The sequence below is a fragment of the Tasmannia lanceolata genome, unplaced genomic scaffold (genome assembly GCF_043159265.1).
Source record: "Tasmannia lanceolata isolate RefF3 unplaced genomic scaffold, GAP_Taslan_0.1 ptg000025l, whole genome shotgun sequence".
Taxonomy (NCBI): Eukaryota; Viridiplantae; Streptophyta; class Magnoliopsida; order Canellales; family Winteraceae; genus Tasmannia; species Tasmannia lanceolata.
Window position 1 is genome coordinate 6,388,464 of NW_027518702.1, and position 23,884 is coordinate 6,412,347.

At 37.9% G+C, this 23,884-nt stretch overlaps 1 protein-coding gene and 2 pseudogenes across 5 annotated transcripts; 1 reads left to right on the forward strand and 2 right to left on the reverse strand.

Moving 5' to 3' along the window:
• Positions 1-128: 128 nt before the first annotated feature.
• On the reverse strand, positions 129-2,328 carry LOC143857585 (mogroside I-E synthase pseudogene; annotated as a pseudogene). Its single transcript, XR_013238727.1, has 2 exons — positions 1,864-2,328; positions 129-851 (listed from the first exon to the last, which is right to left on the reverse strand). The product of XR_013238727.1 is annotated as a mogroside I-E synthase pseudogene (transcript).
• A 1,129-nt stretch (positions 2,329-3,457) lies between these two features.
• Positions 3,458-13,641, forward strand: LOC143858298 (UPF0481 protein At3g47200-like). 3 transcript variants are annotated; one of them, XR_013238894.1, is made up of 4 exons: positions 3,458-4,075; positions 8,035-8,193; positions 9,569-10,161; positions 12,722-13,641. XR_013238894.1 is itself a non-coding variant. In XM_077368948.1 (3 exons), the coding sequence occupies exons 1-3, from the start codon at positions 8,163-8,165 to the stop codon at positions 12,725-12,727; spliced, it is 624 nt and encodes a 207-aa protein (XP_077225063.1). In that variant the 5' UTR covers positions 6,852-8,162; the 3' UTR covers positions 12,728-13,641. The 3 variants fall into 3 exon arrangements, 1 of the variants encoding a protein (XP_077225063.1); XM_077368948.1 differs by lacking the exon at positions 3,458-4,075 and having other exon boundaries at positions 6,852-8,193; positions 9,575-10,161; XR_013238893.1 differs by lacking the exon at positions 3,458-4,075 and having other exon boundaries at positions 6,853-8,193.
• A 4,759-nt stretch (positions 13,642-18,400) lies between these two features.
• Positions 18,401-22,850, reverse strand: LOC143858283 (lysM domain-containing GPI-anchored protein 1-like; annotated as a pseudogene). Its single transcript, XR_013238892.1, has 5 exons — positions 22,124-22,850; positions 19,786-19,903; positions 19,507-19,668; positions 19,361-19,392; positions 18,401-18,994 (listed from the first exon to the last, which is right to left on the reverse strand). The product of XR_013238892.1 is annotated as a lysM domain-containing GPI-anchored protein 1-like (transcript).
• Positions 22,851-23,884: the final 1,034 nt, after the last annotated feature.

Consider the following 23,884-nt stretch of genomic DNA (forward strand, 5'->3'; position numbering starts at 1 on the left):
TGTAAGTACCCAATAGATGTCATAAGTCAATAAAACAAAGTTTCAATACGACAATGACAAGCTTTTAGGGTAAACGCACTAACAGTAATTAAGGTGCATTATTACAAAAGTTGAATAGATAACTAGTATCAAATCTTACTCAAAAGCTTATCTACAAATTCCTCAATATTCTTATCTGAACTTCCACCCTTTTCTAGTGCCTCTTTTGCCAATTCCCTCCATTTACAAGCATTCCTCTTAATCTCTTGTGCTCTTTCTCCCTCCATCACTGCTCTTATAGAATGTTGTATTTCTTCCTTTCTCACAACCCTCTTTTCATCAACCCTAGCTTTCAATCCCACACCCCACACCTCCTCCATATGCTTAACATTAGTGGGTTGGTCAGACCATTGTGGCATGGCCACCATTGGCACTCCTAGGCTGAGTGCCTCCAATATAGAGTTCCACCCACAATGTGTCACAAAGCAACCCACGGCCTTGTGAGCCAACACCTCCAGTTGGGGGCACCAACTCACCACTAACCCTTTCTCTATTCTCTCCTTCACAAACTTGGAAGGAAGCTTTTTCTCCTCTGACTCCCTCAATACCCACAAGTAGTGGTAGTTTGTCCCTCTAAGGCCCCATGCCAATTCCTCCATTTGCACTACTTCTAATTCTGCTATGCTTCCAAATGCCACATAGACAACTGACCCAATTGGCCTTGCATCTAGCCACTTCATGCATGTATAGCTATTTGGGTCCCAAAGGTTGACACTGCAGTGGTTTTCATCACCATTGATGATATTGTCTATGGATGGCACCGCAGGCCCTATTGTCCTTACTCGCAAAAGCCCCTCCAGCCAGCTTACCACCTTTGGGAAATTACATGACAAGGTAAACTTGTTAGAAGATTATTAAGATATTTCATAATGATATTTCCATGCCTTTTTTTTATAATCAGCCCAACCTAATTTTGATATTTGCACAAACCCAGTTGTCGTTTCTTCTTTAATTGGCTCGTGAGAGCTTTTTGGGAAATTTAACAACCTTTTGACAGCTGCTTAAACACTAAAAGACAAGATGGATTCGGGAAAATATCAAAATATGGTTGCGCTGATATCATTTCCCTTTATTTTAAGCTCATTTTATGTCAAAAGAATCAGAAAATCATTTCCTGGAAAAGGCGAACAAGAGAGTAGAAATATCATTTCCCCTGAATGAAATATTAAAACTGATTATTGGACTGAAAATTGCATTTAATTTTGAGGCCAATAATCAGTTTTGAACTCAAAACAATTCTCAAAATTCATAGCCAGCATGCCCTTATTGGACTCAAAATTGGGCCTTATTGGACTCAAAATTAAACACAATTTTGTGTACAATAATCAGTACTAGAATCAAAATCAATTTTCCAAATCCAAAATGAATAAGGCCTTCGGATAGTTTTGTCAAATCTGTATAGCATGGCCCACATAGGACCTGTTTTTATTGGCCCTGTTTGATTTGGATTTTAAGAACCGATTGAAAGTCCAAAACTGGTTATTGGACTCAAAATTAAGGTCCTGATTGGTTTGGATTTTATGAACAGATTGTGAGGACAAAACTGTAATTTTGAGTCAATAATCGGTTTGGGGCACACAATATGAACAGGGCCTTAGTAAGACAAGCTCATAATCTACGGCCGTGCTGTTTGTCTCAGATTTTCAAAACTGATTTGAGTTGAAAACCGATTATTGGACTCAAATTTACATTTAATTTTGAGTCCAATAATCAGTTAGGACTCACAGTCGGTTCTTAAAAACCCTAAAAAAAAAAAAAAACATAGCCTGAATAATTTTATCCCATATGCACCAGAAAAAAAATTACAATAAAATTAAGACCCACCTCACCCTCCAGCTTCTCAAAACTGTTAACAAGGACCATGTCTGCATTCTCCAAATTGGACCAAGTCGCTTGGCTACGTCGAGAGCCCAAGGAATGACTCTTAGAGTCACGTTCATGTTTTTCTATAAAATTGGCTAACATTTGTGAGCCATGGTCTAAGAAATGTTTGTAGTCAGTTGCACCACTATCGCAAATGGGTTCGACCTTGATGAAGCCGTCCCCGAAATACATCAACTTTGTAATGGAGATAGGGGAGGCTAGTGTGACTTTGAGGCCTTTAGAGGCTAAGCGTTTGGCAAATTGGAGCATTGGGTTTATGTGTCCTTGGGCAGGAAAGGGGAGAACTAGAACATGGGGGGCTTTATCTCTTTTCTCATTCTTCTCCATACCCATAGAATTTATTTTCTGTAGTCTATATTTTGCTGTAGATCAATGTGAATTAGGGAAGAGTCACATTTTATAGGAGTAGAGGGAGATTATTTTCAATGACTCCAGTTGTCTGGTTTGATTAGTTATAAGTCTTTGTCTTTTCTTAATGGACTAGAAAATTCTGCTGCTAGAGTTAGAATAATTCTGGCTTGGGTTGCCCCAATTTTCATTTCCTTACTTTAAGAACCTGTTTGGATTGCAAGAATTTTAAGAAAAGTTTGGAAATACAAAAAAAAATCTAGAATTTCCTACTTTTTTATACATCCAAAAAGCTAACTTGAACCAACCCCATTCAATTTTTACTCAAAGGGGCCTTCAACTTATGATAATATCCCTCTAAGTTAACCTTAATCATATCATTTGCCTCTAAATTGTGAAAAGAATAAATTTTAATGAGAAAAAGATTTCCAGTAAAATTCTTGGAAGGTACATGGTTTAGGGTTTATGACGGGGACAGTGAGATTTTGGTACGACAAGTGATGCACTGGTATTTCTTTGAAGGAAGTTTTTCCGCGGTTGTTCGCTTTAGCATCTGAAGGTAATGGTGAAGGATTGTTTTACTAGAAGAGATAACAGGATTGTGTGGTCTCCATCCTTTAGAAGAAATTTTTTTGACAAAGAACTTGAATGGGCAGAAAGGCTTCTTCAGACACTGGAAAAATGTTATATCAAACTAGATGGGAAAGACAAAAGGATTTGGGTCTGGAACTCAAATGGGGAATTCACAGTTAAATCATTTTACCATAACCTTCTACCTTGCCTGCTCATAGAATGCTCTAGTTTTGGTCTTCTTGTTGTATATTAAGATTACATGTCGTTGCCAATAAGACAAATAAATTCCAATCTTTGAAGGAGCTTAGCCGATGAAGAATAGATCAAAATCAAAAGATTAATAAAAAGCAAAAAAGACAATGCCTTGTCTTCGTTGTAAGGCAAGTATTTTGATTTTGGGTCACATTTATGCCTTGTCTTCGTTGCTAGGCAAGCATTTTCCCCTTTCTCCAAAGTGATGCCCTTTTATTTTTCTTACTTTTGTTAAAGGGGAATGACTCATTCTTTCCTTCGCCATCATTCTTTGGTTTCCCTCAAAAAGAATAATAACATCTTAGATGACTATATATATAGCACTGATTTAGCTTCTCATGTTAAGTATTAGGTACTTAAGACCAGCTACAAATTGGAGCTTGCGGAGATGGAACAACAAAGAACAATGGAAGAACGAAGAGATTGGGTTGTACAATTTCAGGAGCGACATCAGTCCATCGATCTTTGGAATGAGAATTTCTGGAAGAAACAATGTATTTACAGAGTGCCATCGTTTTCGAGAATTCGCAATAATGAAGCATATGACCCTCATTTTGTCTCCTTGGGTCCATATCATCATGGAGAAGCGCGACTTATGCCAGTGGAAGAACATAAGGTCAGAGCAGTTCTTCAATTCCTCAAGATATCAAACAAACCCATGACTGATTATGTGAAGGGTCCGGAGGAAGTTGTGGAAGAGTTGATGGGTTCTTATGACCAGCTTGACCGCAAATGGAGGGACAGAGACAAATTCTTGGAGCTAATGTTCCATGATGCATGTTTCTTACTCGAAATCATGCGCAAATTCACTGAAAGTGACTATGGAGATTATGCTGACAATGATCCCATTTTTAGCATGTACGGAATCTATAAAATCATTAACGTTATTTTGGAGGACATGTTGAAGATTGAAAATCAAGTGCCCCTACTTGTTCTCAACAAGTTGGTAGCTGTTGAAAGAGGAATGACACGAGATCAGGTGAGATCTACGCTAAACAAACACCCAATTACTCTCTCTTTTTTAGTTATTCTTTTAGTCTTATATCTATCCATCCACATATGTATCTGTCTATATACACACATGACCACACAGAGCAGGTGTAACGTTCATAGCAACCGAACCATACTACTTGACTATCTCATTAGTTGAGGAAAGTCAGTCACCCACCAAGTCGATCGAAAATTTCTATGCTTGGTTCAAAGATCGAAACCTTGACAACAGGAAAGAACCTTAACCATATAACTAAGAAAGAGACCCACAGTCTCGTAGCGACCGTTAAGCTCGTAGCAAGAAATAAGGAGCCATTGCAGATGATTTAGATAGAGGGTGTAGGCAGAAGCTTTCCGAGTCCGGGAGTGTGTATCTGAATACACACACATGTGGATGCATATATATATATATATATATACACACACACACATATATATATATATATATATATATATATATATATATATATACACACACACACACATGTAGAGAGAGTTTTTATATGGTGTTCGAGCGTTCATGCACATTCAACTCTTGATATTTGATCCTGCGATAGTTGACTATCTCGGAGGTTTTCGTTTGATCAAATATCAAGGGAGGCACCTATGTCGTACCCTCATACGTGCATGAATGCACGAGCACCATAGGACGGTACTAAATTCGCCCCGTTAACAATGAAGATTATTAGTTGGTACTTGACAACTGAAAAAATGCCACATCTAGAAGAAAATTTTATTTATTTAATAGAAAACATGTTCAAATTAGTTTTTCTACTAAACATAGGTGAACACATCTTGTCCAATGCTGCACAGGTGCATCATCTTAATAGATGGGGTTTCGGCCAAACAACGGTATCAATTTATCTTGCAGTTGAAATTTGGGAATTGGAACCTCTTCTTGAGGATGAATAGAGTGCTCACTGTTCCCCCACATCCTCACCTTGAACACCACCTTACGAAGGTTATTTGAATTTCAGTCCCTCTAGCTTCGCCATGATTGCCGACACCAACCACGTCAAAATCAACATGATCTTGCCTTCTTAGGCAAAGACCATGTTCTTTTATTTTGTTTTGTTTGTTGAAGGTCTTCTCGTACTGGTAAAGGGCTAGAGGTGGGCGATGAAGACGAAGGCCGATAGAGTATTTTTGTTATGTGTGTGGGTGGGAGAGAGGGAGTGAGAAAAAATGAGGTGATCAAGTCCCAAAAAATCGGCCAAGGGTACTAGAGTTTTGGAAGGGAGTTTTCAAGGCTCTGGGATTGGGGTTATCTAGTATAAAAAATGGGGTTACCAAATTCTAAATAGGCTTATCAAGTCCTTGAAAATTGGCCGAGGGTACTGGAGTTTTGGAAGGAGGTTTTCAAGTCTCTAGGATTGAGGTTATCAAGTATCAAAATGAGGTTACCAGTTTCAGAATGGGCTTATCAAGTCCCTGAAAATTAGCCGAGGGTACTAGAGTTTTGGAAGGGGGTTTTCAAGTATTTGGGATTGGGGTTATCTAGTATCAAAATGGGGTTACCAATTTACGAATGGGCTTATCAAGTCCCTTAAAATTGCCCAAGGGTACTGGAGTTTTGGAAGGGGGATTTCAAGTCTCTGGGGTTGGGGTTATCCAGTATCAAAATGGGGTTGCCAAATTCCGAATGGGCTTATCATGTCCCTTATGAACACATTTTTACTTCCTGTTTTCTTTCACTCGTTGATTTTCATATTTTTTTTCTTTCTACCGTACGATTCATCTTCCTCATCCTCCATTGAAAGGGAGAAGGAGAAATGCAAAACCCTAAAACAAATGAAAAACAAAACCTAGATATTGAAAGTTAGATGAGAATGAACTCAGGTTTCAAATTTTTGAGTTTTCCCACCTCCAATGGTGGCTAAATGATGAAGAAGATAATTGGTAAGGTAAAAAAAAAAAACAAAGTTGAAAATGAAAAAGTAAAAAAAAAAGAGATAAAGAAGAGAGAAGAGGGAAAAGTGGAAAAGCAAAACGTGTTGCTTAAGAAAAGGGCATTTTCGTCCAGCTTTTAATGATAAGACCTCTTTTGTTGATAATTTCTGAAAAGCATGGGTCCGCTTGATAATTCCACCTAATTTTTGTCCCTCATTGGTAATTGATCCATCGCAGGTAGACCTGGCAAAAGCGACCCATGCCCGCGGGTCGACCAGACCCACCCGCAAATTTGCGGGCACGGGTCTAAGTTTTAGTGACCCGTCAAAAATTAACCCGCGGGTGACCCAACCCACAAAAACACGGGTCGGTTCTGGTCAACCCGCGGGCACCCGCATGTTTACAGTATTTTTTAATTTTGTGAGAATGTTATCAGCACTACTGTTTTTTACGAGGGAACTCTTCACTTTATAAAAAGTACGGTATGGCCCGCACCATAGGATTAGCCAAACTGTCCATTAGATGGGCCATAGCTTAAATAGGTTATGCCCCAAAATTATTTCCATTGGTTGATTCTAACCCTCCGATCTATAGAGGGTTAGGATCAACCCTCTAACATTCAGATTGGAGGGTTAGGATCATCCTATGGAAATGATTTTTGGAGCATAACCTATTTAGGCTATGGCCCATCTAATGGACGGTTTGGATCATCCTATGGTGTGGGCCATACCATACTTTTAATAAAGTGAGAGTGCGCTCATAAGAATCAGTAGTGTTGATAACATTTCCATCTGTTTTTTATTTTATAAAAATTTGCTACCAAACTTCTCGTGTGGCAACTTCTCGGCATGTGAGTCAAATGTTGCTAGAAAACGAAAAAAAAGTAATCATTGCACAAAAAAAAAGTAAAAAAGCTCAAGTTATAAAGTTTTAAATGAAAAATTACCTAGAAATGGTTATAAATTGTAAAATTACGAAAAAAATACGAAAAAAATATAAAAGGTTATGACAATTACGGGAAAAAACAGATGCGGTGAAATCGGAGAATTATTACAATCCCATATTTGCGGGTTACCCCCGGGTTGACCCGGCCCACCCGCAGGCCGCGCGGGTCACCTAAATTCTGACCCGCAAAAATGCGGGTCATTTCCTCACCCGACCCATGGACCCGCACCCGCATCACCCGCGGGTTGACCCGGCCCGACCCACCCGTTTGCCATTCGCAGGCTAGTTACTACCTTTCATTAGATGGGGCCAGCTGTCTGTTTCATTTAATTGTTTTCAGGGTCCCTAGATAACGTGCGCATGTGTATCTTGTGAGAGTTAGCCCTACCCTCACTTGCCAACTCAACTAAGCAAGCTACTTGGCACGGAGAAAAGAGAGACCAATTGAAACATGCCACGTGGGTGTACGGACTCCGTGAAAAGAAGCTTTCTCTGTTATTGATTGGTTTTGTCTGGTCGGTTGATATATTTTGAGTGCCAATCACGTGGGACACACTGCACATTTTAACAAATACGAATATCTCTTTTATTTAGACATAGTAGACGTAGATGAGACGGATGATTTCTATTTAGGGTGGCAGAGAGATTTTAGGAATTTTTCATTAATAATCTTCTTAAGAAAGTAAATAGGTAGAGAAAGCATTATTAAATTATTTATGGCAAAAGGCTTTTAATTTTAGTAATCCACAAAAACATGAGTGGATTTTTGTTCATAAATTTTGAAACTGGTGATTTGTGTGTAATTTTTCTCTATTATTTTCATTTATTGTATTTCACCCATATTTCTAACTTGAACGTGCAGAGTACAGTGTATATAAATTATCTCGTGGTAAACAACTAGCACAGCTGCTTGCCTAGGGTTTCTACTTTTTTTAAATACAAAATGTGGTCTTGTATTTAATGCCTTTTGTCACGTCAAATCACATTCAGAGGTGGTGTATTCTATAAGATGGGTGAGAAGATCAAAACACAACTAGCACAGCTGCCTACATGAGGGTTTATACATTATGCTTTTTAACACACTTACACTCTCTCTCTCTCTCTCCCCTGTAGTCTTTATAAATTAGGGTTTTCGGAGGCTAAGATTGAGAAGTGAGAACTGAAGAAGAATAAGATCTCCACAGCACGCGGCCACGCCTCCACGTCCGCAGGACCACTGTCCCTGTTTTAAAAGGGACAAAATGGGATTTCTCACTCTCTCTATTTTAAAAGGTACAAAATGATTTGTTTTCTACTTTTCTCCAATTTTTAGTCCTAAAATACAAGCTAAAATGGAGGGTTTATAATCTTGTTCTTGTCTTGCTCATTAATTCGGTTATAATTTTTTTCGGTTTCGGTTCAAGTTCGGTTAGAACGTAATTCGGTTCGGTTTCGGTTTTCTTTTTTCAGTAACCGAAATATTTCGGTTCGGTTATTTTCAGCTATTTCGGTTCGGTTTCAACCGAATGAACAGCCCTACCTTTTTGTTCATTTTACCACTAAAACTCCGTTTTGAGGCATTTGCAACCAAACACACAATACCTCCGTTTAAAACGCCGTTTTGATCTGGCTAACCAAACAAGAAAACGCCGTTTGGCAAAACACCGTTTTGAACCAAACTTCAAACGGTACGCCATTCACTAAAGACTAAACAAAGACTAAACACTAATATTGATTCATTGTTTTTTCTATTTGTTTTCTCTCCTTCCACTCGAGTCAAGCAGCCACGAAAGTGACGAAACCCTAGCCCAACCTCCCGAGATAGCATTTCCTCTGCCATCGCCGACCACTGCCACCCGTCAACCACCGGCCACCACCTCTCCCACCACCATCTCTCGATATTTTTGGGTTTTTGGGTAGCAAACAAGAGGAAAAAAATTCGAGGAGGAGTAGAGGGAGAGGATTCTTCATCCAAACTGATATACAACCGCATCCTCATAACAATATCGCCAGAGAATAAGCTTCCATTTTATTTTTTTTTGGCGCCTCAAAACCCTAAATCTCATATTCTCGCCCCTGTAAATATGTTGATTTTTGTGGATTACATAGGCTTCTTTAGGATTACCATATGCAAAGATTGTGTTATTTGGGGATATTTCATAGTTGGATACTTGGATTTGCTCTAATTTGATTCCCCGTAGAACTGTGGCTATTTTTTACCCGTACCGCGCGGGTTACCAGTTTGCCAGGTCTATCTATGACTATGACCACCCATCATATAATTTGTCTTATTTGAGAATATCTACACACGTGCTCATCATCTTTTGGGGAGAGAGATGTCAACGTCAACAGCATGTATGAGGAGAAATACTGTCTATGCCGTTTTTTTGGCTTACAAGCCTGTAAAAAAGGGGTTCTGTTCTATTGGAATGTCCCATCTCGGCCTTCCCTTTTCATTCTAATATGATTCACCATTTCAAAAATAATAAAAAAGCCTGCAAAAAAGGGGCGAATTTATCAGCGCTCTTTATTTTTCTTACTTTTGATAAAGGGAATGACTCATCTTTCCTTCCCCATCACTCTTCGGTTTCCCTCAAAGAAAGAATAATAACATCTTACATGACTATATATATATATATATAGCACTGATTTAGCTTCTCATGTTAAGTATTAGGTAGTAAAGACCAGCTGGCAGAAAGAAGAGATTGGGTTGTACAATTTCAGGAGCGACATCAGTCTGTCGATCTTTGGAATGAGAATCTCTGGAATAAACAATGTATTTACAGAGTGCCGTCGTTTATGAGAATTCGCAATAATGTAGCGTATGACCCGCATTTCGTCTCCTTGGGTCCATATCATCATGGAGAAGCGCGACTTATGCCCATGGAGGAACATAAGGTCAGAGCTGTTCTTCATTTCCTCAAGAATTCAGACAAACCCATGACTGATTATGTGAACGCTCTTATGGAAGTTGTGGAAGAGTTGATGGATTCTTATGACCAGCTTGAGATCGAATGGAGGGACAGAGACAAATTCTTGGAGCTAATGTTCCATGATGGATGTTTCTTACTCGAAATCATGCGCAAATTCGTCCACAATGACCATGGAGATTATGCTGACAATGACCCCATTTTTGGCCCATACGGGTTCCATAAATTTGGTGATGTTATTTTTGAGGAGACGTTGAAGATTGAAAATCAAGTGCCCCTGCTTGTTCTCAACAAGTTGGTAGCTATTGAAAACGGAATGACACGGAATCAGGTGAGACCTACTATAAACAAACACCCAATTACTCTCTCTTTTTTAATTCTTCTTTTAGTCTTATATCTATCCATCTACATATGTATCTGTATATATACACACATGACCACGCAGAGCAGGTGTAGCGGTTGCTACGAACCATACTACTTGAGCGCTATGTCATTAGTTGAGGAAAGTCAGTCACTCACCAGGTCAATCAAAAATTTCTATGCTTGGTTCAAAGATCAAAACCTTGACGACGAGAAAGAGCCTTAACATATAACTAAGAAAGAGACCCACAGTCTCGGAGCGACCGTTAAGCTCGTAGCAAGAAATAAGGAGCCATTGCGGATGATTTAGATAGAGGGTGCACGAAGGTGTAGGCAGAAGCTTTCTGAGTCGGGGAGTGTGTATCTGTATACACACATGTGTATGCATATATATAATAGATTATTAGCTGGTACTTAGCAATGAAGGTTATTAGCTGGTACTTGACAACTGAAAACATGCCACATCTAGAAGGAAAATTTATTTATTTAGTAGAAAACATGTTCAAATTAGTTTTTCTACTAAATATAGGTGAACACATCTTGTCCAATACTGCACAGGTGCATCATCTTAATAGGTGGGGTTTGCGGCCAAACAACGGTATCAATTTATCTTGCAGTTGAAATTTGGGAATTGGAACCTCTTTTTGAGGATGAATAGGGTGCTCACTGTTCCCCCACATCCTCACCTTGAACACCACATTAGAAGCTTGAACAGCCCCTCTAGCTTTGTCATGATTGCCGACACCAACCACGTCATAATCAACATGATCTTGCCTTCTCAGGCAAAGGCCATGTTCTTTTATTTTGTTTTGTTTGTTGAAGGTCTTCTCATACCGGAAAAGGGCTAGAAGCAAGGATTAAAATTTCGGTTTCGGTACCGGTTTCGGAACCTGAAATTTCGACCTAAATTTTGAAATTTCGGTCGAAATCTGGTACAAAAATGGAAAACAATATTTTAATCAATATTAAATTTCTGCCCAAATTACCGACATTTCGGTTTAATATTATATTAATTTGAAAAAATACAGATTTTTTGGGTCAAATTACGGAAATTTCGGAAATTTCGGCCGAAATTCTGAAATAAATGACCGTTTCGGTTTTGTGTGGTTTCGGTGTTGGTCTCCACTAAAATTTCGGATTTCGGTTGAAATTTAAAACCATGGCTAGAAGTGGGCGATGAAGACGAAGGCCGATAGAGTACTATTTTTGTTATGTGTGTGGGTGGGAAAGAGGGTGTGAGAAAAAGTAATTTCATGATATATATTTCATTATCATAACGAGGAAGTGCAAATATTATTTCCCTAAAAAAGGCAATGGGTCCACCCTGTTGTGAAAAGACACCTCCAATGCCAATGTACGATCCATCGATGTGATTTTTACGCTGTATTCAGAGGAGTTTTAGGGCCATAATTTAGGTTGCTGCATGTTTATACTTTGTACCACTCTTTTATAGATCCTGATTATATATATAGTTAGGATAACCTGATTATCCAAACCCTTCCTTTATTCTGCCCCAACTTATATATGTCATGTCTAGAATATCATCCCCATAGAATGGTTCTAATCCTCCGATATATTGAGGGATGGAACATTACAAAGACCTCTTCAGATCGGAGGGGGTTAAGATCATCATACATTAGAATATATCAAATCCTCTGAGATCTGACCCATATCTTTTGAGATCTCACCGTTGGATCGTTCATTGTTAGATTAAGCAACTAGGATTGATTAGGATACTAGTCTAGATTAGGGTAATATTTATTTATTTATTTCCATTCTTGTCTTAAGACCTTTCTAGATGTTTCTATGTTTATCCCCTGAGTGTTCTATTTAAACACTCATTAGGGCTTTTCATAATAAAATCTCCATTACTTGTCATCCTATGGAGATGATTTACGGAGCACAAGCTATTTAACCATCAACTTAAAGAAATGAATTAGGGGGGCAGAGAGATTTTAGGAATTATTCATTAATAATGTTAATAATCAATCTTGTTAGGAAAACAAATAAGTAGAGAAAGCATAATTAAATTATTTATGGCAAAAGGCTTTTAATTTTAGTAATCCAACAAAAACATGAGTGGATTTTAGTTGATAAATTTTGACACTAGGTGATTTGTGTGTAATTTTTCGCTATTATTTTCATTTATTGTGTTTCACCTATATTTCTAACTTGAACATGCATAGTAGAAAGTATATAAATGATCTCGTGGTAAAGTTCTTTCGTAGAGTAAATGGTTTTGTCTTCGAAGTGGATTATAGAACGGACTTGGTTTCCAACACCTTCATGCACATGTTGGCCCTTGCTCGGAAGTGCATGGTTGGAGACTTGTTGGATTCTCACGAAACCATGGATTCTCACGAAACTCGATTTTTATCCGCAACGGTGTTAAATAGAGATGCCAAAGTGGAATTTGACGTAAGCGAAAAAAACAGCCTACAAAGGAATCCTTAACCTCCCATTGATCTACATCTATGATCGTACTGAGTCCTTACTCCTCAATCTCATAGCCTTTGAACATCTTCATACAGGCGTAAGCCACCATGTCAGTTCCTATGTTTACTACATTGACGCACTCATCCAATCAATCGAGGATTTGAAGTTGCTGAGGCATAAACGTACCATTAGTTCCGATAAAAATGGTGACGAGATCGTCAGGCTCATTCCAAAGCTCAGACAAGATATGGGGTTCATCCCAATGTTTACATTGTACCATGTGATTAACCCCTTGAACGAATATTACCACAAGAGAACGAGAAAGTGGGAGAGACGATTTCGCAAGTGGCGTTCCAACTTCAGGGAAAAGTACTTTGATAGCCCTTGGAGTTTGATCGCCCTTCTCGCAGCAGCTCTCCTTTTGGTCCTCACAGTGTTACAAATTGTTTACGCAATTCTCTCTTACTACAAACCTGCAGATGACACTCTCCAAACCCACCATCTGTGATGCTTTCCTTCTCTGTTTTTTCTTGTGTCTTGTATAAGTGTGTATGGTGATTGAATCCATTTATAACTTCAACGACTAATGAGGAAAAGTGTTTACTTTCACCATAAATGAATGGTTTACAGCTTGTTTAAGTCGATTGGAGCAGACCCTATGCAAAGTTTGAATTTTTTTCCCATGGAATATTAGTTTTTTCTTTTGAAACGTTGATGATAAGTTTCTTGATTTATTAGGGTTATATTTCCCAAGGTAAGTAGGGTTAGCATCTTTCTTTCTTTTCTCTCCAGTAGGATTAGTGTCTTGTTTTATCTTTAGTCGGTAGGAAGTGGGAAGTTTTAGGAGTTCCTTTTTTATTGTTTGCTTTCTATTTTTGACAGGACGTTTTTAGTATTTGTTTGGGTTTGGTCTATTAATGATAGTTGTAATTGCTAGGATTCTAAATTTTGCTTTAAATACATGATGTAAAGACGTTAAAGCCATTATTGGAATATAATTAAAGACGTTTTTGTCTCTCTATTTCTCTATCTCTTTCTTCTTCTCTCTCTTTTTCCTAGTGGATTCTAGGATTATCGCTCTTCCCTAGTGGATTTTAGTGCATATTTTAGACTATACGCACGCTTCAGCAACAATTTTTCATTTGATCCACAGCGTCACAACCTCAAAAAGAACTATTCTTGAATTTGCCAAAATATTTTAATCGATTCTCAAATTTTAATTTTTTACATAACAAAATGATTATATCTATTAAGATATTGAAAATTTAATACGTTAAGTAAATATAAAATTTAAAACTCAAAACATGCGCTATTTGAAAAATTATGGTAGTAGCACTAAGAAAACTGATAAAAGAAATCCGTAAGGTCATGTTTCAGTCACACTTTTTTTCGATAAAATATTAGTTTTTGAAGTGGTGATAGAGAGCTAGCTAGGGAGGTTGAGTGAAGAGTAGGCAGGGTAGGAGGGGGGAAAGGGTGAGAAAAGGCTGATCCTCACCTTTTCTCATGCAGATACATAATCTATGGAAAAATGTGTGTGGCGTGGTTTCCCCCGCTTCGTTTCGCCAACAAATAAGTCATCCTTGACAATTTCCCTTTCCTTCCCTGCCGAGCTGCCTCTCTTCGCCATTCGAAGTACTACCCCAATCAAAGGCTTCCCTTTCTATAACATACCCAGGCGCCCACCTTTCCAATCACTAAGCAAAAATAAATACCAATCAAATCAAAGGCTGACTTCATCTGTGATTTTTCCAGCCCCAGGGGAGTTTACTCAACCCATTACCTTTACGTAATAGGGCTCCCGCACTGCTCAAGTGTACGACTCCATATGAGGACCTCCTTCCCTTCTGCCCACTCTCCATTCACATGGTTCTCAAAGCGGAGGAAGGGTGGGCAGCAGGTACCACGAGCCCTCTGTGCGAAGGAGATACTAAGGTGTTGTCTGGATCTCAATGAGACACCCATGTATTGAGCCCTTGGCTTCAAGGCCAACCTGTTTGGCTGCTGATAAGAATCAGGGAGGGGCAATCATTCTGCATGTTTCTTTTTACCACAGTAAGTTGATTGCATAAGAAAAATCCCAGCCCCTTTCATACAATTCATAATTTTGGCAAAGTTCTCAGTAAAGAAGCATCAAACAAGCTTTAAGGTAGCTCAAATATTCACAAAGACAAGGGATATTACTTTCTCTATATTGGGTCATAACTCATAACCTAATCAAATGCAAATCGAGCATGGTTTGTCCAATAAGATGTCCACAATAGCTTATAAAACATTTGCTACAAGAAATACACTGACATGGAAAAGAAAGAAAGACCCATCAATTGTGAGGTTGAGTGCACACAAACTGAATACAAGGCCATGGTACATGTTACATGTGAGCCAACCTGTGTCAAGTCACTTATGATTGTGCTTGATTTGTGATGTTACCTACCAAGGAAACCAAGTTGCAATAATCCTCTAGCTGCTCACACTTCTAACCCAAATCTCCCATGAGAGACCAAAAATTAAGTGTCATTGTTACTTTTTTTTAGCAAACAAATGTTTGGGGAGATTTCTTCTCTGCAATGCGACAAGGAGATTTCTAGCTACCCACATCTTGTGTTTTTTTTTATTAGCATTGATTTCTAATTTTTTTGGATGTCATAACATTCTATGACTTGTACTCAATTACTACTTCATTTCATTATTGAGAACAAGTCAGAATAAGAATTTTATTGCTTTTAGAAATTTAGATTAGGTTCTTAGGGATTATTGAATTATTTTAAATACCAAAGAGATGTAAAGCTTTGATGAATTTTTACATTGAATAAAACTTTTGTTCTAGCGATAATGTCTCCCTTGATTGTGGGTTGGATAGTAAGTTCACTCTCTTTGAATTTCCTTAGTAGCGTGCTAAGGAGATTTCAAGTTCTTTCCAGATCAAGCTTGATAGGCTTGATTGCAACTGATTGGTAGTTTGTTTTTCCAGAGAACCTTTAGATTTCTGGAGTTAATCTACATAACTTTTTGAATTTTGTGTGCTTTTGTTCAAAATGTATTGCTCAAGTTTACATACTCATCCGAGAAGCTGTATCTTTGGATTCATCATCTAGAAGTTCACTTCTAATCTAAGATTTATAGCCTTAGTGTGATTTATAGCCTTAAGAGTGTTTAAGGATTTGCAAGAAAAATCCAGTGATTTTTCGAGTAGTTGGATTATGCAATTGTTTCCAAAGATTGTTGGATTTATAACCGGATTCTGATGTAGGCTTTAGCATTGAAATCAGACTCAAAGAACCAAATTAGAGAAACCATTTTTTAATTATCTCCGTCCATACCTTGTTTGAACAAGGGAAGAGTTACAATGGCAGAAACATGAAGATCGGTCCACATTTTAACAAACTCTATGAATACGAACCTGTCCCAAATCAACGTTGATTACATCAAGAACTTTGGAATGGGGCTAGGAAGTGAAAGCTAATGTACCATTGAGATGGGTTAATGTTTCCTCTTCCCAAACTCAGTTATTCATAGTAACAATCCAACAACTAAGCTCAGCTGTATATAATCAACCAATCGATGTTGCATAAAGATTCAAGATTCATTTCTGAGCAAGAATAACCACGTCAATTCAATGTTCTTCACCAATATGTATACAAATACCCCAAGAACAATGGTAACATTCTCAAAAAATTTGTAGTGAAGATCAAGTAGATTTTACATACAAATCTTAGAATAATAAAATAATTCCAGGCTTTTCGTGCTTCAAATTAAACAGTGCTTCTCCCAAACAATTGAAGTAATCAATCTACCATTACCCCAATTCAACAATCAAAAACTCAAGTTCAGTATTCACAATTGGATCTGAAGCATATGCATAGCTATTTGCAAAAGCATGATAAATTCCATGCAAATCCTCTACAATCTCATGCAACTCCATTATAATAACCACTTCAGGCAATAATGTGAATTCTGAATCAAAGTTCAAACCATATAAATGGATTCAACATTGATAGACTTGAACAATATAATTGGTTTCTAACGATCCAAACTAGTGATAATAAATCCAAAAATTGAATTAATCAAATCAGAAATAAGATAGTTGCCCACTTTTAAAATCACGTGTAATACCCATATGGATCTACATGTTAATTCTCCTTCCAAACCCCTCATTTAAACAAGGCAGCAACTATAAAACGATTTGGCAGAACTTTATTTTCTTGATAGAAAGAATCTAATGCCAAATCACGGTAGATTCAATGCAAGAATTTAGTGAGAAACTACTTTCTACACCACAATCTGAATATGATAGCAAACATGGGAGTCTTGGTGAACTTCTACCTTTGAGTTTGTGTTCTTCGTGTGAGGGATGTTCGAAGAATTTTAGAGAAACCAGTGATCTTAGAGATATACACATTCCAAACAAACAATAAGCCATAGTGAATTCAGCGATGAAACAGAAATGTAATTAGTAATGAATTTCCATTGTGTTAAATTATGAACTTCAATCCAGAAACATGCTTTAATCAATCCACAACTCCATGATCAATTGGTCTAAATCATCTGCACTTGAAATCAAGTCTGGTTGCACACAAAAGGAAAAACAACCCCATCACTGCTGGAAATATGGCTGAGTTCTGAACTTGAGATTAGTAGTGTCGAGCCCAATAATACTCTTCAAAGACTGCTCCAATTCCACTTGTTGTTATCCTCCAACATCCAAGCTAATCTACGTTGATTTGGGAGATGGGCTTAATGATAGAATCTAAAAAACATGGATGAATTTCCACCAATAGGGTATGGACAAGGGTTGCTCTAATTTGATTCCTTGAGTTAGATTCCAGCACCAATAACGACAACAAAAGTCACTTATAAATATTATAGAATTTCCTATTTCAAAAAAATATATATATATATATATATCACAGCATTTGCAAAAGATTCCACAATCCAACAACACTAAAACAATCACTTGACCTATCTTGAAAATCCTCAAAAAATCGAAGGCTATAAACCGTAAATTAAAATTGAACTTCTAAATAATGAATCCAAAGAAACTGTTGTTGGAATGGTCTTTATAAACTTAAGCAACGCATTTTGAACCAAAAAACACAATATTTAACAAGCCATTAAATCCAAAGCTTTTGTAGAGAAATGTACACTGACAAGGAATTTGAAGGGAATTAACTTAGTGCCAACCCACATCCAGGGAGACGCATTGCAGGTCTTTGCAAGAACAAAAGTTTTACTCAAAATAAAAACTCATTAAAGCTTCTTCACTATTAATATCTTGTTGGTATTTATAATAATTCAATAAACCCTAACAACCTAGTCTTTAGATTTTTTAAAGCAATAAATTTCCTATTCTAACTTCTACCTAATAATAAATTGAAGTGCTAAGGGACAACATGTCATATAATGTTGCCTATAATGTTATGACTTTCTAAATAATTAGACATCAATGCTAGTGAAAAAAAAAACCTTAATGCAATGAAATAATTGAAGAAATTGAGATAAACCCATATCACGGCCAGGGTGTGGCCCATTAGTCCTTGATCTGATCTGGAGGACGTTACACTCGGATTTTGAGGTGATCCAGGCACCTCCAATACCTAAAACTGGATAAAATCCCTTTATTTCTCGCTCACTGATATGAAAGCACAACTACCATACCATCTTCACATCTGACTAGTAGAGAACATGCTGGGTGCAATAACTACAATTTCTCTTTTAAGTAGCTGGTATAAACAAAAGTGCAACCAATTCATCAGACATGTTTCAACAACAGCATAAGGCATGCAAGAAAATGGCTAACAAGATAACAAGATTATACATAATTTCGAGGCTTTTACACAAGTTACTTCAAAAGCTTTAAAAATCATTTCAACTACTTTCTACTGAACTCTGAATGGTATAGAAAGGGCTTACGTAGACATATGGACCGAAATGAAATGAAAAATAGCACAAATACAAAATCCCTTGTTCATCTCCATCCTAAAACCATTCTACTGAAAGGAGTTTAACGGAGGGTGCAACCAACTAAAAACATGGCAAATAGCAACAACAACACTCACATTCTAGCCCCATATGTCACCAAAGATACAATTCCATCTACACCACTAACATGAATACTAGACATAAAAATAGTGCATCTAGGAAACCAAATAATGGATTCACCAGGAAAGGAGCATCAGAAGTACTTCCAGAAGGGCCAGTTGCAGGAGGCAAGCCTAGATATGTTGGGGTTCCTGACACAGAAGACTTTGGTGTTCTCGTTCCAATGCTACCAGGCCCGCCTGATTGAGCTAGTGAAGGTGCAGGAGCAGGAGAGGTATCTAAACTCAATGCAGAAGGTGGGACTATGAGAGGAGGCAACTGATGTTCTCCTGCACCATTTTGTCGAGATTAGAATACAAAAGTTACAAAAAATCTACTGAAAAGAATAATATGTATGTGGGAAACAACCAATTACTCCAAAAGCTGGGTCGGTGTTATTTAATCATTTATACTTGAATACTCCCCCTCACATGTGACCCCTCTTTTTTTTGGGTTGGTCGTACACGTGGGACATATCGACCCTCTTTTGGGTTGGCCTATCAAGGAGTTATTGGGTTTAGAACCCAGGACAGCAATGAGGCAATAGCTCTAATACCATGTGAAACAACCAATTACTCCAAAAGCTTAAGCTGTGGGAGTCGGTGTTATTTAATCATTTATGCTTCAATAGTATGAATTGGTGATCAAACTTTTACCTGGGCATCGGGGTTGAAGAGATGTGGACAACCTGCAGAATGACAAAACAAAAACACATGGCTCAGGACCAGAACAGAACTACACTGCTAAAAAAGGAGTTCGAATGTAGGAAGCCAAGAAAACGTTAGAATGGTTGGACACTCACCTAGTGAGAATTGTGCCATTAACAAAACCACTGTATGCACACTCAGAGACATTACACCCAGCACTGGTTTGTTGCAAAGTAACATTCCCAAGCATGAGGTTGCTGTTCCTACATTGCATGCTTGAAGAAGATACTGCCAAAGGAGAAGGTGTGCAGTATAGACTGCAAAAAAAAAAGAAAAAGAAAGAATAGTATCAATAAAGGAACTGAAGGAAGAAACACAAATGAATAAGAATTGAAAGATTAATAGGGAAATGAAAAGGCATGCTGCTTAATTACTTGAGATTCCCTGCCCCGCAACTGCATTGGACACAGTGACTAGCTGTAATGGCATAACTCCTATTTGGCACCATCAACCTAAAATCTGAGGAATACCGGCGGAATGAAGAGGCACAACCTGCAATATGAAAACAATAACAGAGCACCAAACCCATTTGTAAAAACCAATAAATATTGATGAAATAGTAACCATGGCCCTGTTCATTTGAGATTATGCCAACCAATTGTGATTCCAAAAGCAATTATCGGGCTCAAAATTAAACGTAAATTTGAGTCCAATAATTGGTTTTGGGGTCACAATCGGTTGGAATAATCTTAAAACGAACAGGGCCCACATGAATCAAGCATGACTGAAATGAGACTGATGTACTGAACTCCATCAGCAATTCAGCACTTGGACATATACCATTCTCATTACGAGATTATATCAAACAACACAACAACAATTTGTGGACAGATGTTGCACATATAACCCAGACCCATCAGAGCTCAAAAATAACCAACTCGATTCAATGGGTAAAAAAGTAACCCATTTATGAATATGGCAAAACATGCACGCAATTAATTTAACAGACGCTGATTATAACATTACTAAAATTTAAATGCCATTTTGGGTACCACTAAAATTGATTCTTATTTGCAAATAAGATTATATTCAAATGGGACATTAAGTCCTCTTTGGAAGCAACTATATCATTTCTAAGACTACTAAAGCCATTATTTGCAAATAGTCATATTTAACTTCAAAACCATTTTCATATCTATAATATACTAAGAGTATATGCAGATCATTTTTACAGGTATCCAAAAGAGGCTTTAAATTACTGGCACCCCAGGCAGAATAAAAGAAAGAATGGCATTGCTAAAATGCAATTCCACGGAAATCAAACATGGAGGGACAAAAACCAATCAACATCACCACCATTAAAGGAGCTGAAAAACTACATTAACTTGAATCAAACTGCAGAACAGAGCAGCAACCCATTTCTAACTACAAGAATCGAACATGACTGAAATGAGACTGAAATAAATCAGCACATTGTCATTACGAGATTATAGTAAACAACATGTAAAACAATTTGTGGGGAGAAGTTGCCCATGTAACCCAGAAGCATCAGAGAATAACCTCAACTCGAATCACATACAAAAACACATACAAGTATTAAACACATTGTCATTACAATATGCCGAAACACATACAATTACTTAAACACATGCTGATTATGACATTACAAAAATTTAAAAACCTCTTTGAGTGCCACCAAAAATTGAATCTTGTTTGCGAATAAGATTATATTTAAATTATTTGCAAATGGGACATTAAGTCCTTCTTGGAAGCAACTATATCATTTCTAAGACTATTACAGCCATTATTTGCAAATAATCATATTTAACTTCAAAACCCTTTTCATATCTACAATACTATATATAATAAGAGTATGAAGATCATTTTTAGAGATATCCAAAGAGGCCTTAAATTACTGAATGCAATTCCACAGAAATAAAAAATGAAGGGACGAAAACCAATCAACATTCAACACAACCAACATTAAGTAACTCAAAAACTACATTAACTTAAATCAAACCGAAAACAGACTACCAACCCATTTCTAACGGAAATAAACAAAGCAGCAGCTATTAACCCCATTCAGAGAATATCACCGGCATTTACCGAAGGATTCCCCATTTTAATGTCTATAATATACTAAGGCTGTGTTTGGTTGCAAAAAACCGGCATGGCTTAGGGGTTTTGCTTGGCACTTGGGTGCCACATCAGCATAACTCCTTGCTTGGTTGCCAATATAGCATTGAAATTCCTAGAGTCCTAGGGATGTCACCAGGTTAATTATTGCATGTCTGCGATATGTCACCCTTGTCCCCTCCCTATAATATCCAAGCCCAAAACCACAAAAAAGGTGGAATTTTGCTTAGAGTCCTTGGGAATGGTGTTTCTCTCTCTCTCTCTTTCTCTCTTTCTCTTTCTCTCCCTCTATATATATTGTTAATGACATCGTTTACCACTACTCTAAGAGGTTGACAACCAAACAGTACTTACCACTACTCTCCAAGGTAAGTTCCAGACAAATCCAAATCTTGTCTACTCCCTGTTGACTAAAAAACCCCAAGCAGAACAAAAGAAAAAACTGCATTGCTAAAATACAATTCAACGAAAATCAAACACAAAATTACTAAAACCAATCAACACCACCACCATTAAAGTAGCTCAAAAACTAAATTACCTTACAATCAAACCACAAAACAGACTACCAACCCAATTCTAACCAAAATAAACAAATAAACAACCATTAACCCCATGCCATTTCAGTTCTAAAATTACCAGGTAACGGAACAGCGAGAATACGGATTCCCCATCGCATTAACACTCATAATATCCGAAACCGTCGTCGAATACTTAGCAGCAATATCAGAAACAGTATCCCCTACCCTAACAACATAAGATAAATAAACCGCAGGGAGCGAATTATCAGTAGAATTGAAACAAGTACAAGGTAAGGGAATCTCAAGCATTTGCCCAACATCAAGAACAGATGGATCAGATATAGAATTCGAATTAGCGTCCCTAATCTGATCAGCAGAAACTAGGCCAGAGTACACATTGTCAGCTATCGAAAAAAGGGTATCGGAGGGACGGGTTTTGTAATGTGTAGAGACTGATTTTCGAATACCATCTAAGCAAGAACATGTGATTGGGATTTTGAGGAAGAGTTGAGAGGGGAGAATGTGGTTTTCGATATCTGGGTAAGAGATGTCTATGGATTTTGTGGTGAGGAGGGAGATTGGGTCGATTTGAAAGAGGGTTGAGAGTTCAGAGACTTTGAGATTTGTGTAGAGAGTGTAGCCTAAAAGGGCTGGGTAAGTATCTGAGACTGAGCAGGGTTCTATGGTGGATTTGGAGAGGGAGAGAGAGGGGAATGAGGTGAAGAAGATGAGGAATAAGATGGGGGTTTTTGGGTTCAGCATTGGGTTAGGGGTTGGTAGGGTTTTTAGGGTTTTTTGTGGTTGTGTTGGAAGGAGAGAGGGGGAGAAGAGAAGGACAGAGAGAGAGATAAAGAAGAGAAAAAGAGAAAGGTGGTAGCTTTTTGAGAGAACCTAACGGTCGGAAGCAAAGAATTAAATACATATTAGAAAAACAAAATGAGTAATTATGAATACGCACCCACTCTAGGATAATTCGCTCCACTGTAACGTCATTTGACGTCAAAAACAGCGTTAAAGTGCCACATTACCGTCCTTTTTGACGCTTTCTTACGTCAATTCAAAGTAAAGGGGGTGAATTATACTAGAGGGGGTGCGAATTTATCATCTTCCAAAAAGATAGGCAGAAGAAATATTTCTTTGTTCCTATTACACAGACAAAAGGACCGCCTGTGATTTTTCTTTTGACCAAATTGACACTAGCAAAGCATGAGGTTTAAAATGGTGGACCCCAAATATATTCGTCCCCTTTTGTTCCTTGGGACAGCATCATCTAGTGTGTTTGTGACTACTCTTTTTACCCTTAGAATGGGGTGTCCCAGGGAAGAAAAGGGGATGAATTTATCATTTTCCAGAAGAGGTGTAAAAAGTGGGGCGTACTTTGGGTTTGGGGCAAACGGCGGGTTGGGTTGGTAATTTGGGTTGGGTTACCCACGCGAGTCATTCAGGTGCGGGTCAAGAAAAATGACCCGCATCATAGGTGACCCGCACGCACTGCGGATGGGTTGGCTCAACCCGCAGGTAACCCGCAATTTTTTGCCGGAGAGTATTTTTTTTTGGGGCGGTGATAAATTCACCCCCTTCTATGTATGAATTCACCGTCTAATTTTCAAAATGGAAGGTACAACCCACACCATAGGATGATCTAAACCGTCCATTTTATGGGCCACAACGTAAATAGGTTGTGGCCCCAAAAATCATTTCCATAGGATGATCCCAACCATATCTATAGAAGTTTCCATAATGTGAGTCCCTCTTTAGATCGGAGGGTTAGAATCATCCTATGGTAATGATTTTTTGGGCACAACTTATTTACGTTGTGGCCCATCAATTGGACGGTTTGTATCATCCTATTGTGTGGGATGTACCGTCCATTTAGAAA

Bases quoted from the DNA above. Each gene is read 5' to 3' on its own strand.
- LOC143858298 (XM_077368948.1), top strand. From the start codon at position 8,163: ATGGGATTTCTCACTCTCTCTATTTTAAAAG. The intron at 8,194-9,574 runs GTACAAAATGAT...GTTAAGTATTAG, and splicing joins CACTCTCTCTATTTTAAAAG to GTAGTAAAGACCAGCTGGCA.